This window comes from Xenopus tropicalis, chromosome 10 (genome assembly GCF_000004195.4).
Source record: "Xenopus tropicalis strain Nigerian chromosome 10, UCB_Xtro_10.0, whole genome shotgun sequence".
In the NCBI taxonomy this organism is placed as follows: Eukaryota; Metazoa; Chordata; class Amphibia; order Anura; family Pipidae; genus Xenopus; species Xenopus tropicalis.
This window is the reverse complement of record NC_030686.2, coordinates 43,864,826-43,875,418: the sequence shown is the minus strand read 5'-3', so window position 1 is coordinate 43,875,418 and position 10,593 is coordinate 43,864,826. Positions and strand designations below refer to the sequence as shown.

The 10,593-nt window shown below is 49.8% G+C and overlaps 1 protein-coding gene across 1 annotated transcript in view; it reads left to right on the top strand.

The window, feature by feature from the left end:
- The first annotated feature begins 831 nt into the window (after positions 1 to 831).
- The window catches only part of acsf2 (acyl-CoA synthetase family member 2), a 33,115-nt gene continuing 23,353 nt past the window's right edge, over positions 832 to 10,593 (top strand). The window contains exons 1-6 of the mRNA XM_002939575.5: positions 832 to 1,008; positions 8,530 to 8,725; positions 8,826 to 8,954; positions 9,094 to 9,147; positions 9,521 to 9,639; positions 9,913 to 10,075. Of these exons, the coding sequence (XP_002939621.3) occupies positions 917 to 1,008; positions 8,530 to 8,725; positions 8,826 to 8,954; positions 9,094 to 9,147; positions 9,521 to 9,639; positions 9,913 to 10,075 (753 nt within the window). The 5' untranslated portion in view covers positions 832 to 916. The remainder of the gene's footprint in view (positions 1,009 to 8,529; positions 8,726 to 8,825; positions 8,955 to 9,093; positions 9,148 to 9,520; positions 9,640 to 9,912; positions 10,076 to 10,593) is intronic.

Below are 10,593 nucleotides of genomic sequence, written 5' to 3'. Positions count from 1 at the left end.
GACGCTGGCACTGCTTTCCCTAGGCGTGTATGTGTCGGTGTGCCAGTGCCTAACTTGCCCCAACCTTACACTCACTCCCTAACTTGCCCCAACCTTACACTCACTCCCTAACTTGCCCCAACCTTACACTCACTCCCTAACTTGCCCCAACCTTACACTCACTCCCTAACTTGCCCCAACCTTACACTCACTCCCTAACTTGCCCCAACCTTACACTCACTCCCTAACTTGCCCCCAACCTTACACTCACTCCCTAACTTGCCCCAACCTTACACTCACTCCCTAACTTGCCCCAACCTTACACTCACTCCCTAACTTGCCCCAACCTTACACTCACTCCCTAACTTGCCCCCAACCTTACACTCACTCCCTAACTTGCCCCCAACCTTACACTCACTCCCTAACTTGCCCCAACCTTACACTCACTCCCTAACTTGCCCCAACCTTACACTCACTCCCTAACTTGCCCCAACCTTACACTGACTCCCTAACTTGCCCCCAACCTTACACTCACTCCCTAACTTGCCCCCAACCTTACACTCACTCCCTAACTTGCCCCAACCTTACACTCACTCCCTAACTTGCCCCAACCTTACACTCACTCCCTAACTTGCCCCAACCTTACACTCACTCCCTAACTTGCCCCAACCTTACACTCACTCCCTAACTTGCCCCAACCTTACACTCACTCCCTAACTTGCCCCCCCCGGCGAAACTGTATGTGGGCGGGGCAACCTCCTCGCACATGGCTGTAACATAGCGAAGTACGGGGCGGGACTTAAGTACAGAGTGGGCGTGGCATCCCCACAGGGCGGAGCTACCCAGTAACTGGGCGTGGGTTAACAAAAGAACTCCCTGTTACTGTACTATTCGGGTTCCTTCAGGCGAGCTTGGGCTCTTTGCGCTGCACCTCGTTATGGCGCCTGTCAGGCTGGTCCAAGTCCTGACCCGGGAGGTTGTGGGTGCAGGCTGGAGGCGGGTGTGCTACCGCGGCATTCATCGGGGCAGGTAAGGGGGCAGCGAGTGGAGCAACACCCCCTTCCTACTCATCAGATCTGCCCCCCGCAGGGTCTGGGCCCTGGTTACAGTTACAGGGGGGCAGGGAGTGGGTAGAAGGGCAATGGGGGGAGGTAGGTAGCGGCATGTATGGCTGGGATGCGGCAAGTACTGGCTAAGAGTTCTAGTTTGCCTGGACATGGGGCAATTCTGCAGGAGAGAACTAAGGCGAGTGGGGTGAAGTGCATAACTTGCCCCCCAGGTAGCCCATCTTGCCCCTGGCTCCTGCCCCAGAGCTGTACTCTATAGACCCAGTTTATGACGCTATAATATTAATATAGCCCACCCTGCAGTCATGTGATACATGTGATAGCGATAGGCAGGCCTGAACTGCTGTAAACTACCCCCCCCCCCCCCCCATATCGGATAGTAATGTCCTGTACAAACCCAGGAATAGGTCCAGCTGGGGATCTTAAAGTGACAGTGACTTCCAGCCCAGCTGCACAATTGGCCAGTTTGGAGTCCTGGGTCTAATCCTGCCCTGGGCACTGGGCCAGAACCGAACTGCAGAATTGATCTGCCAGGAGCGTCTATGTGCTCTCCATGTCTGCGCTTTCCTCCCACGCTGCGATAACACACAGACAAGTCAGTGACTAGAGAGTGAGATAGAGACCTTAGATTGTAAGCTCCACTGCCACAGGGACAGCAGAAATGCCATTCTCAGCAGCTTTCCAATGGACATTCTCTAATATGGATTGGATAGTCTATTCTTTCATGCAGACAGTTCTTGGGCAGTGAGTGTTCCCCTTTAATGCACTGACAGTAGATCACTGAGCCCCGCCCCCCATATAGCAGTGCATTGTGGGCCGCAGTACTGAGCATTCACGTGCCTTGCTGCCCACATACAGTAGAGAGCACATACAATTCAGTCACTGGAATGGAGTTTCCCTTTAGACTTCAATGAAGGTGACATGGCACCACTTGGGTGCATTAACCCCTCCAAGGCCCATAGTGATTGTGGGGGTATTCATGCCACGCTGGCTTCTAACATGGTTAATAGGCCATATGGAGCATCTTGATGCCACAGATGTGTGTGAAACATGAATTGGCCAGGTTCAGGGCAAGTGTGTGAGGATGGAATGTCAGACTTCAAGCAGGACCCCCTGCTGAGCCCTTTGGTACCCCTCCACTGAGGACCCCCAAAACTGACTGCTGTACCTTGTATCCTAAAAAGCAAAGTAGCCCAACAGGGTTTGTGGGCACCATCTGACGCCATTTCGGGTTGCCTGGTCTGCAGGGAGCAGATCTGGACCTGGTTTCTACTGCACATGCTCAGTGTCAGTGACCTAACGGGGCCTGTCAATTTCACTGTGCTACTCTGCTGTACAGAACATGGCAGAGCAACCAGCTGGGATTAGGGTTGCACAGTGGGGCAGATCATAGGGGAGTTGGGAGGGGGCCCAGTTATTTCTCACGGTTTTATTTGTCCCCGGAATGCCTTCAGCAAATCCAGCTTTATCATGTCTAGGCATGTCAGCCTGGAATTCTGGGGGCTTTACAGCTGAAAGTCCATTGCTCTGAACAAAAGGCACATTCCTAGGGAATCTGAGCCTTGGGCTGACTTAAGTGCCTATAAATTGTAATCAGGTTTCTTACCTGCTTTTATTTGCTCCTAAAGAACATGCTTGTCCGCTGCAGTCTTATGGCCGGAGCCGTTTCCGCTTTATGGCTGTCACGCGGGATTCACTTTCCCTTTAGCACTCAGTGGATGTACTATCTAAAGATAAGCAAGGAATGTATTTCTGTAATAGGGAAAAGGCACAGCGGTGACTTGCCCATTGCATTATATAGTAGCCGAGGAGATGGGGTCCAGGCACCCAGTGCCATCTGTACCTCGACTAACAGTGCTAACAGTGCGCTGAGTCGTTACTACTAGAAGCACCTTTAGTAGTTTGGCCTAAAGCTGGCCATACATAGGCCAATAAAAGCTGCCCTATGGTTGATGTGGCCCTTGGCCAAGTGTTCAGCATAGATATTGCTGTATGATCAAATCAGCCGGATTTTATTCAGCAATAGTTTTCTGCTAGATGTTTTCCATAAAACCCAGTCTTATAGGTGCCCCCATGGATGGTTTCTCCCATCTCAGCTGTGAGGTACCAATGGGCTCTTGTTTCCTTCTCTAATTGGCCTGTGTATGGGGCCATGGGACGGGCCTACCTGACTGATATCTGGCTGAAAATGGGGCAGATGTTGATTGGGCAGGTTAGTTTGAGGACTGCATCGCACCTCAGTGGTCTTTACCCCGATGGCCTGTATTCTAGTAGTTGGGATCTGATTTTGTGGCTCTTATTGGCAACCATAGGTGGGCATATCAGGATAAGATCCATCAACAAACATGCAGATCTTATAATGTATGGCCTGCTAAGTGTCAATATGATGTCCAATCTGATTGGCGCTCATTAAACCACTGCTAAAAACCATGCTTTTTGCCACAGATGACTCTCATTGACATCAGTCGGCTTTGGGTCTTAAACCATGACTTTTATCAGTAAATGCAGACAGGCACTTTTCTCTGGGTTTAATTATTGGTCACTGGGAAGCCGCAGTGCTTTTTATTATGGCCAAGGGAAAGTAACCCATGACAAGTCTCATTTGCTGCTACAAGAAGGGTAATGGCACCCAGTGTGTTTTTTGTACCTTTTCTTTTGGTCCCAGGTGTCAAAACACAATTTTTTCACTGTGTGAATGGCATGAAAAGGCGTATTAACTGGGGCAGCCCTTTCCCAGGGTTAAACTCAAGGTAAATACAATGTCAAATGCTGCCAAACACGTCTCTATAGTGCAAACCACTATGGCTGAATAGATTACTGAGATTAGGAACAAGAAATGTGCACAGAAGGCATTCAAGTTAGCTGAGTAATTCGAACCTTTTAATAAAGGGGAAGAGGCAGTGGAGCAGGTAGAAATGCAATCGGGGAAACAAAATTAAAAATAAAAAGGGTTTTTTAAATACAATGCCGTTAAACTGGTTGGCGGAAACAGGGAGAAGGCCGAGGTATTCAACTGCTTTTCATCTGTTTAAGGCTGTAATTCTGTAAGTTTAAGTATAGGTGACTGGTTGAGCCGGGAGAAAGTCCATACGAAACAAGATTATTTGGTGGCAAATGAATCCTGATGGGATTTTCCCCAGTGTGGCACAAAGGGAGATTAGCTGTGTGGTTGCCAGTAGTGAAGGGAGAATGTGGTGCCGTTATTTAACAAGAGGTCCGGTCCTTAGCCAGGGAGGTTAAGACTGATGCCACCCATGATTCTCATCCTGCAGCCAAGAATCAACCCATTGTTGGCATCAGCCTCCTACCTTGCCTGCACCCAGAAGCACTGTGCCCACTTAGGTGCAGGCATACGCAGCAGATATCGCCAGAAAAAAAACGAGTTTGCATTTTAAAGCCAACATCCGCTGTGTCTGCTTCCGAGGAGACAGTGCCTCCGGGTGCAGGCCGGGTAGGAGTCCTTTAGTTCGATTTAAGTCGTTCAGTCCTTAGGTGGGCATATGGGGAGAAACATCCACTCGTTTGGTGACCTCAACAAACAAGAGGATCTTAATATGTATGGCCACCTTTAGTTAGAGTGTAAAGGTGGGCATACATGGGCTAATAAAAGCAGCCAATGGACCCAGTTGGCATCTTATCAGCCCATGTATGGGGCCTCCTGATAGGCCTACTGACGGATATGTGGGCACAAATCGGGCAGATGTGGATTGGGCAGGTATGATTTTTCCATTGAATCGAGGACCAGGTCTGCACATTGATGTGGTCACGATCCAACAACCTGCAGAGCCCTAGGGCCAATCGGTTCAGCTTAATCAAGGTGGGCAAATAGGGCAAAGATTTACTGGTTTGGCCACCAAACAAGCGGATCTTTTAATCCACGGCCACCTTATAGCCCCGCTGGGGCAGGGACTGATAGGAACAATCTCCGTAAATCTGCGCAAAATCTGCGCAAAACTGACTGCACTATATACCGACTAATAATAACTGTTGGCATCTGTGGGTAGGAGAGCATTTGGAAGGGATAGGATAATGGAAAATAATGATCACAACAGTAGGAATGTGTGCACAGTGTATATTGCCTCCATAAAGGGCCGAGCAGGGAATCTCAACTTGCTCTCTGCACTACTGGTTCTGACTAACAATATCGTAGAAGCTGATTAACAAACCTGGAAAAGAACTGACTTCTGCTACATTGTTTGGAGAGTTTGAACCAGAGAAGAGAACAGGATGAACAAACACTGCTCTCATTTGCAGCCATTATACTTGTGTATACTCTCATGCACCCAGCACCCTGTCTCCCTGGCGATTGGTTGGTAAGAGTGAGACTGGGCCGCTCCTGGGGGACCACGCATTCTACGTATGTGAATTAGCCGCTATGTTGTATCTGATAATCTCGCCTTCAAATGGGGACCCCAGTCTACTGCTGTGAGACCCCTTAAGTGGGCCATTCCCAAAGCTGTGGGACCCTCTGCCCAGTCTGATGCCAGTTACTGTGGGGAGGAGTTAGCTACAGCGTGGGCTAGTTGGGGCATGCAGGAGGCGGAGTCCTGTAATCTCGGCATTAATATCTCATCTGGACCAACCTTTAACCCCCATGTAATGATTACTCTGGAGATTAATAATGGCCTCTGTGCTCATTAACCTCTGACATATTATTTGCTAAACATTTGTAGATAGTGTTTTTTCCCCTTTAATTGTTGGCTTGCATTCAAAGTACTGCGATGTGGTTTGGCCCACGTTCCACTAATCTGGCGCGACCTCGCCACAAGTGAATATTAGCGTGTATGGCCAACTTTACTCTGGCACACTGTTATCTGTATCAGTTTTATCAATCCCCAGTGACTCCCTGGCACCCCCGGTACAGTACGATTCTATAACCATGGGCAGCTGTCAGTGACTGGGAAAATGCAGAATGAGACTGGGTAAAGGGGGTATTTATGGGTGCGGGGGGGGGTTTGCAAAGGATGGAACTTTTGGGTTACAAGTTTGCCCAGTTTTTTTTTTTTTTTTTTGCTGCCTGGCTATTCTGTGCCCCTGCCCAGTGCCTTGCATCCTCTGTGCCCCTGCCCAGCTTCCCTGTGTCCCTCTGTGCCACTGCCCTTCTTCCCTGTGTCCCTCTGTGCCCCTGCCCATCTTCCTAGTATCCCTCTGTGCCACTGGCGGCTTCCCACAGAGGGACACATGAAGATGGGCAGTGGCACACTAGTGACTGACAGCTGCCCAGGGTTGTAGAATTGTGCTGTACAGGGGGCCCTTTACCTCAATATGAGATACAACATAGCGGCTAATTCACACACAGAACGCGTGGTCCCCCAGGAGCGGCCCAGTCTCACTCTTACCAACCAATCGCCAGGGAGACAGGGTGCTGGGTGCATCAGAGTATACACAAGTATAATGGCTGCAAATGAGAGCAGTGTTCTACTCCAGGTCTGTTAATCAGCTTCTGCTATATAGTTTGTCAGAACCAGGGTCGGACTGGGCTACCGGGACACTGGGGAAAAAATCCAATGGGCCCCCCTGCAGGGGATTAGGAGGTGCAGCGGGGGCCCCTAGGGGGTGCGGGAGATGAATACATTAATACAAACAGGGGGTTAAAGATAATTATAGATAAATACACAGTATAACAATAAATACAAGATACAGTTGCAATAATTTAAAACTCAAAGACACAAGAGGATGAAGGTCCCTGCTCTGTAGAGCTTACAATCTAAACGGTGATCGTTATTTTCCATTATCCTATCCCTTCCAAATGCTCTCCTACCCACAGATGCCAAAATGCCTACAGTTAGAGACAATAACATGGGAAAGTACCATGGTACATTGAATTAGTTTGTGTTTGCCAGCAGTGCGCTCCCAGGCACATGTGACCGTACAGGCACTAGGCTTCAGGATATTCCGGCACCGAGCCAACAGCACGTGTGTTTATGCGACTCGCTGACATTTACAGTCACACAGATATTAGAGAGAGAGAACTCAGTGGCACAGGAGCTTGGGCACGGCTGGGGCACAGACTGGGGGAGAGCAACTGAATAATAAGCAGAGGGACCATAGCCCCTAGCACAATGCAATATGGGTGCAAGGCCCAGACTGGCAATCTGTGGGTTCTGGCAAATGCCAGAGGGGCTACTGTAAGATGCCATAGACAGTCACTATTTATGGGGCTGGGGGGGCTGTTTGGGCCTCTGGGTACTTGGAATGCCAGGGCCCAGGCCCAGACTGGCAATCTGTGGGTTCAGGCAAATGCCAGAGGGGCTGCTGTAAGGTGCCATAGACACTCACTATTTATTGGGCTGGGGGACTGTTTGGGCCTCTGGGTACTTGGAATGCCAGGGCCCAGGCCCAGACTGGCAATCTGTGGGTTCAGGCAAATGCCAGAGGGGCTGCTGTAAGGTGCCATAGACAGTCACTATTTATTGGGCTGGGGGGACTGTTTGGGCCTCTGGGTACTGGGAATGCCAGGGCCCAGGCCCAGACTGGCAATCTGTGGATTCAGGCAAATGCCAGAGGGGCTGCTGTAAGGTGCCATAGTCACTATTTATTGGGCTGGGGGGGCTGTTTGGGCCTCTGGGTACTTGGAATGCCAGGGCCTAGTTTGACTCCCAGCCCAGGCCTGTTTCTGTATATTTATGGTGAGTAGATATCCCATGTTTGGCCCATTGAGCCCACTCACACCATAGTTAAGCCCCACTTCCTGGCTCTGCCATCTTTATTTATGTACACGTGTGTCGCCCCAGCCCCTTTGGTAACGTCACAGATAGGAAGGTCGGGTGTGGGTATAGAGATGGGAGCGGTCAGGTACAGGTTGTATGGGTGTCAGGCAAAATAGACAGTGATGGGGATTCACTGTGCCCCTTGACCCCACTATTGGATGTAGAAAGTAAATATTATTGTTATGGTTAGTCAGTCACTTAGTTCAGCCATTAACTGGTAATGCCAAGCCGGCGTGTAATGTTTGACCACAATTGTTATCCAAAGGTCCCAGACCCCAAACCCTCTGTTTCCCTCCCTTCTTCATTTGAAAAGGGTTCACATTTCAGTTAACCTTTTAGTATGTTGTAAATTAGCCAGTTCTAAGCAACTTTTCAATTGGTCTTGGTTATTTGCCTTTTGCCTTCTTACTCTTTGCAGCTTTCAAATGTCTTTGTCGTTGGTTCCAGCTTGGCAGAGGCATCTTGTTCCTGTAGCCTCAGCGCGGCCTGAACGAATCCGCACCTGTTCCTTGTCCGACAGAACCTATATATATTTATATATATATATTTATATAAGGGCCCCTGTTTCCTATTCAGCCCCCTCTGGTGACATTGGCAGAGCAGGCATGGATATTTAAAGGGGACACTGTTATTGAGGTTCTTTAAATGGGTTCAAAATACTAAATTATTAGGTAAAGTTTCCCTTTAATGCTTGAACGTTGGCGTGCCCATTAGCATGACTGTGCCAGCCGGTGTAGAGTAACATGTTCATAGAGTTCTTCTTACCCCTTCAGCTCTTTGCTGTCAGACGCCCCACCTCCCAGGCCTGTTACCAACACCAGTTATGTTCATGGAACCAGCGAGCTGCCCCTCACCAGCAGGACCGTGCACCAGTGCCTACTGGAGACCACCCATCGGACCCCCGACCAGGAGGCCGTCATTTTCCCCACCAGCGACACACGCAAAACCTTCAGCCAGCTGATCAAGGATGTGCGTTTGGGAGTATATGAAAGGGATGGGAGGAGGCGGGGCTAATCAGGCGTAAGGATATCTGAAATATCTAACTTTTTGGGTGTCCCTTTCCCCTCAGGTCGATACACTTGCCGCCGGGCTAGTAGCTCTTGGCCTCAAGAGAGGAGATCGCGTGGGAATGTGGGGCCCCAACAGCTATGAATGGATATTAGTGCAGTTTGCCACGGCCCAGGCTGGCATTATCCTGGTAAGGTGCCTCAGGGGCAGCACTAGACTGGACGTAAGGTTGGCGATTCCGGCATAAATGGACGGCGGATGCTTGAGTGACAGCACGGCAGGAATGGGGTGGAGCGCAATAGCATTTTAATATTGAATTTTGTCTGTAGGTCTCTGTGAACCCGGCCTATCAGTCCAGAGAGCTGGAGTACGTCCTGAGGAAGGTACGGAGATGACCTTGGCAAAAATACTTTACTGCCCCTTTATAGGAAGATCGAGCAGGTATGGGCCCCTCATTCCCATAGGTGCCAGTGTGAATCCCCCTGCAGTTGGAGAATGCTGGGAACTGTAGGCCATCAGCCAAAGGGTGCTAGCATCTAGATCTCTACTTGGTCTTTCTTGGCCACCCATCCTCGCAGCCATTGCTTGCTATCTGTGAACCTGGAGCATGCTGGGATTTATTGCCCAACGACTCCGCTTTGGTCTCTTCTCCAGTGGAGCCCAGGGCCGTGAAGCCAATAGGAACCAACTCTAGCACCAGCTCTTTGTTAAGGTTTTTCTCCTGTTGTAGACTGATGTCTGTTCTCCTCCTTGCAGGTTAGATGTTCCGCACTTATTTTCCCATCACAGTTTAAATCCCAGAAGTACTATGAGCTGCTTTCAGAGGTTTGTCCAGAATTGGAGACTTCACCAGCAGGAGGACTTCAGTGCAAGAAGTAAGTAGGTCCCTTCTGAATCCTTCCTTCTGTCCTTCCTTCAGCACCCACTTTCTTGGTCTCCTCCCCTCCCCCATGGTGCCCCTTCTGTCTCCCATTGGCACTCACATGTTACTAACTTTCCTACAGGCAAGTCCCACTCTGTTCCTGTTCAGGTTGCATAGGGGCAATCACATTTCAGGCAACATTTGCCTCCATGAATTCCCCAGGTTGCGGTCTCCTCCATGTTTTTTTATACTTATGCTCAGACTCCCATGCCTCTCTATCTGACAGGCTTCCGGATCTCCACACAGTTGTTGTCCTGGACAAGCGGCACCCCGGCACCTTTCTGTTCCAGGATGTCATGGAGGCAGGGAACCCGAGCTCAGTGCTGCAGCTGCAGGATCTTCAGAAGCAAATTACATGTGACGACCCCATCAACATCCAGTTCACATCTGTAAGTGTCTGATATAGTTACCTTGTCTGAGCCTCACACAGCAGGGCAACTGTGCCGTATACCAGCATCGTAATGGGTGTCCGAGCCCCACCTGGGCTGCTGCCCCCCAGGGACTCCCACACCTGCACAGGGGGCCTTGCCAAATGCCCGCTCAAGGGAGTAGGAGTTCTGGGCACACAATAAGCTGTACCCCCATACTGTACTGTCTAAGGGAAACACTATGGCACCTCCCTCCCATATGTATAAATACAAATATACAGAGAAGGAATGTTCTGGGCACACAATAAGCTGTACCCCCATACTGTACTGTCTAAGGGAAACACTATGGCACCCCCCTCCCATATGTATAAATACAAATATACAGAGAAGGAATGTTCTGGGCACACAATAAGCTGTACCCCCATACTGTACTGTCTAAGGGAAACACTATGGCACCTCCTACCCATATGTATAAATACAAATATACAGAGAAGGAATGTTCTGGGCACAATAAGCTGTACCCCCATACTGTACTGTCT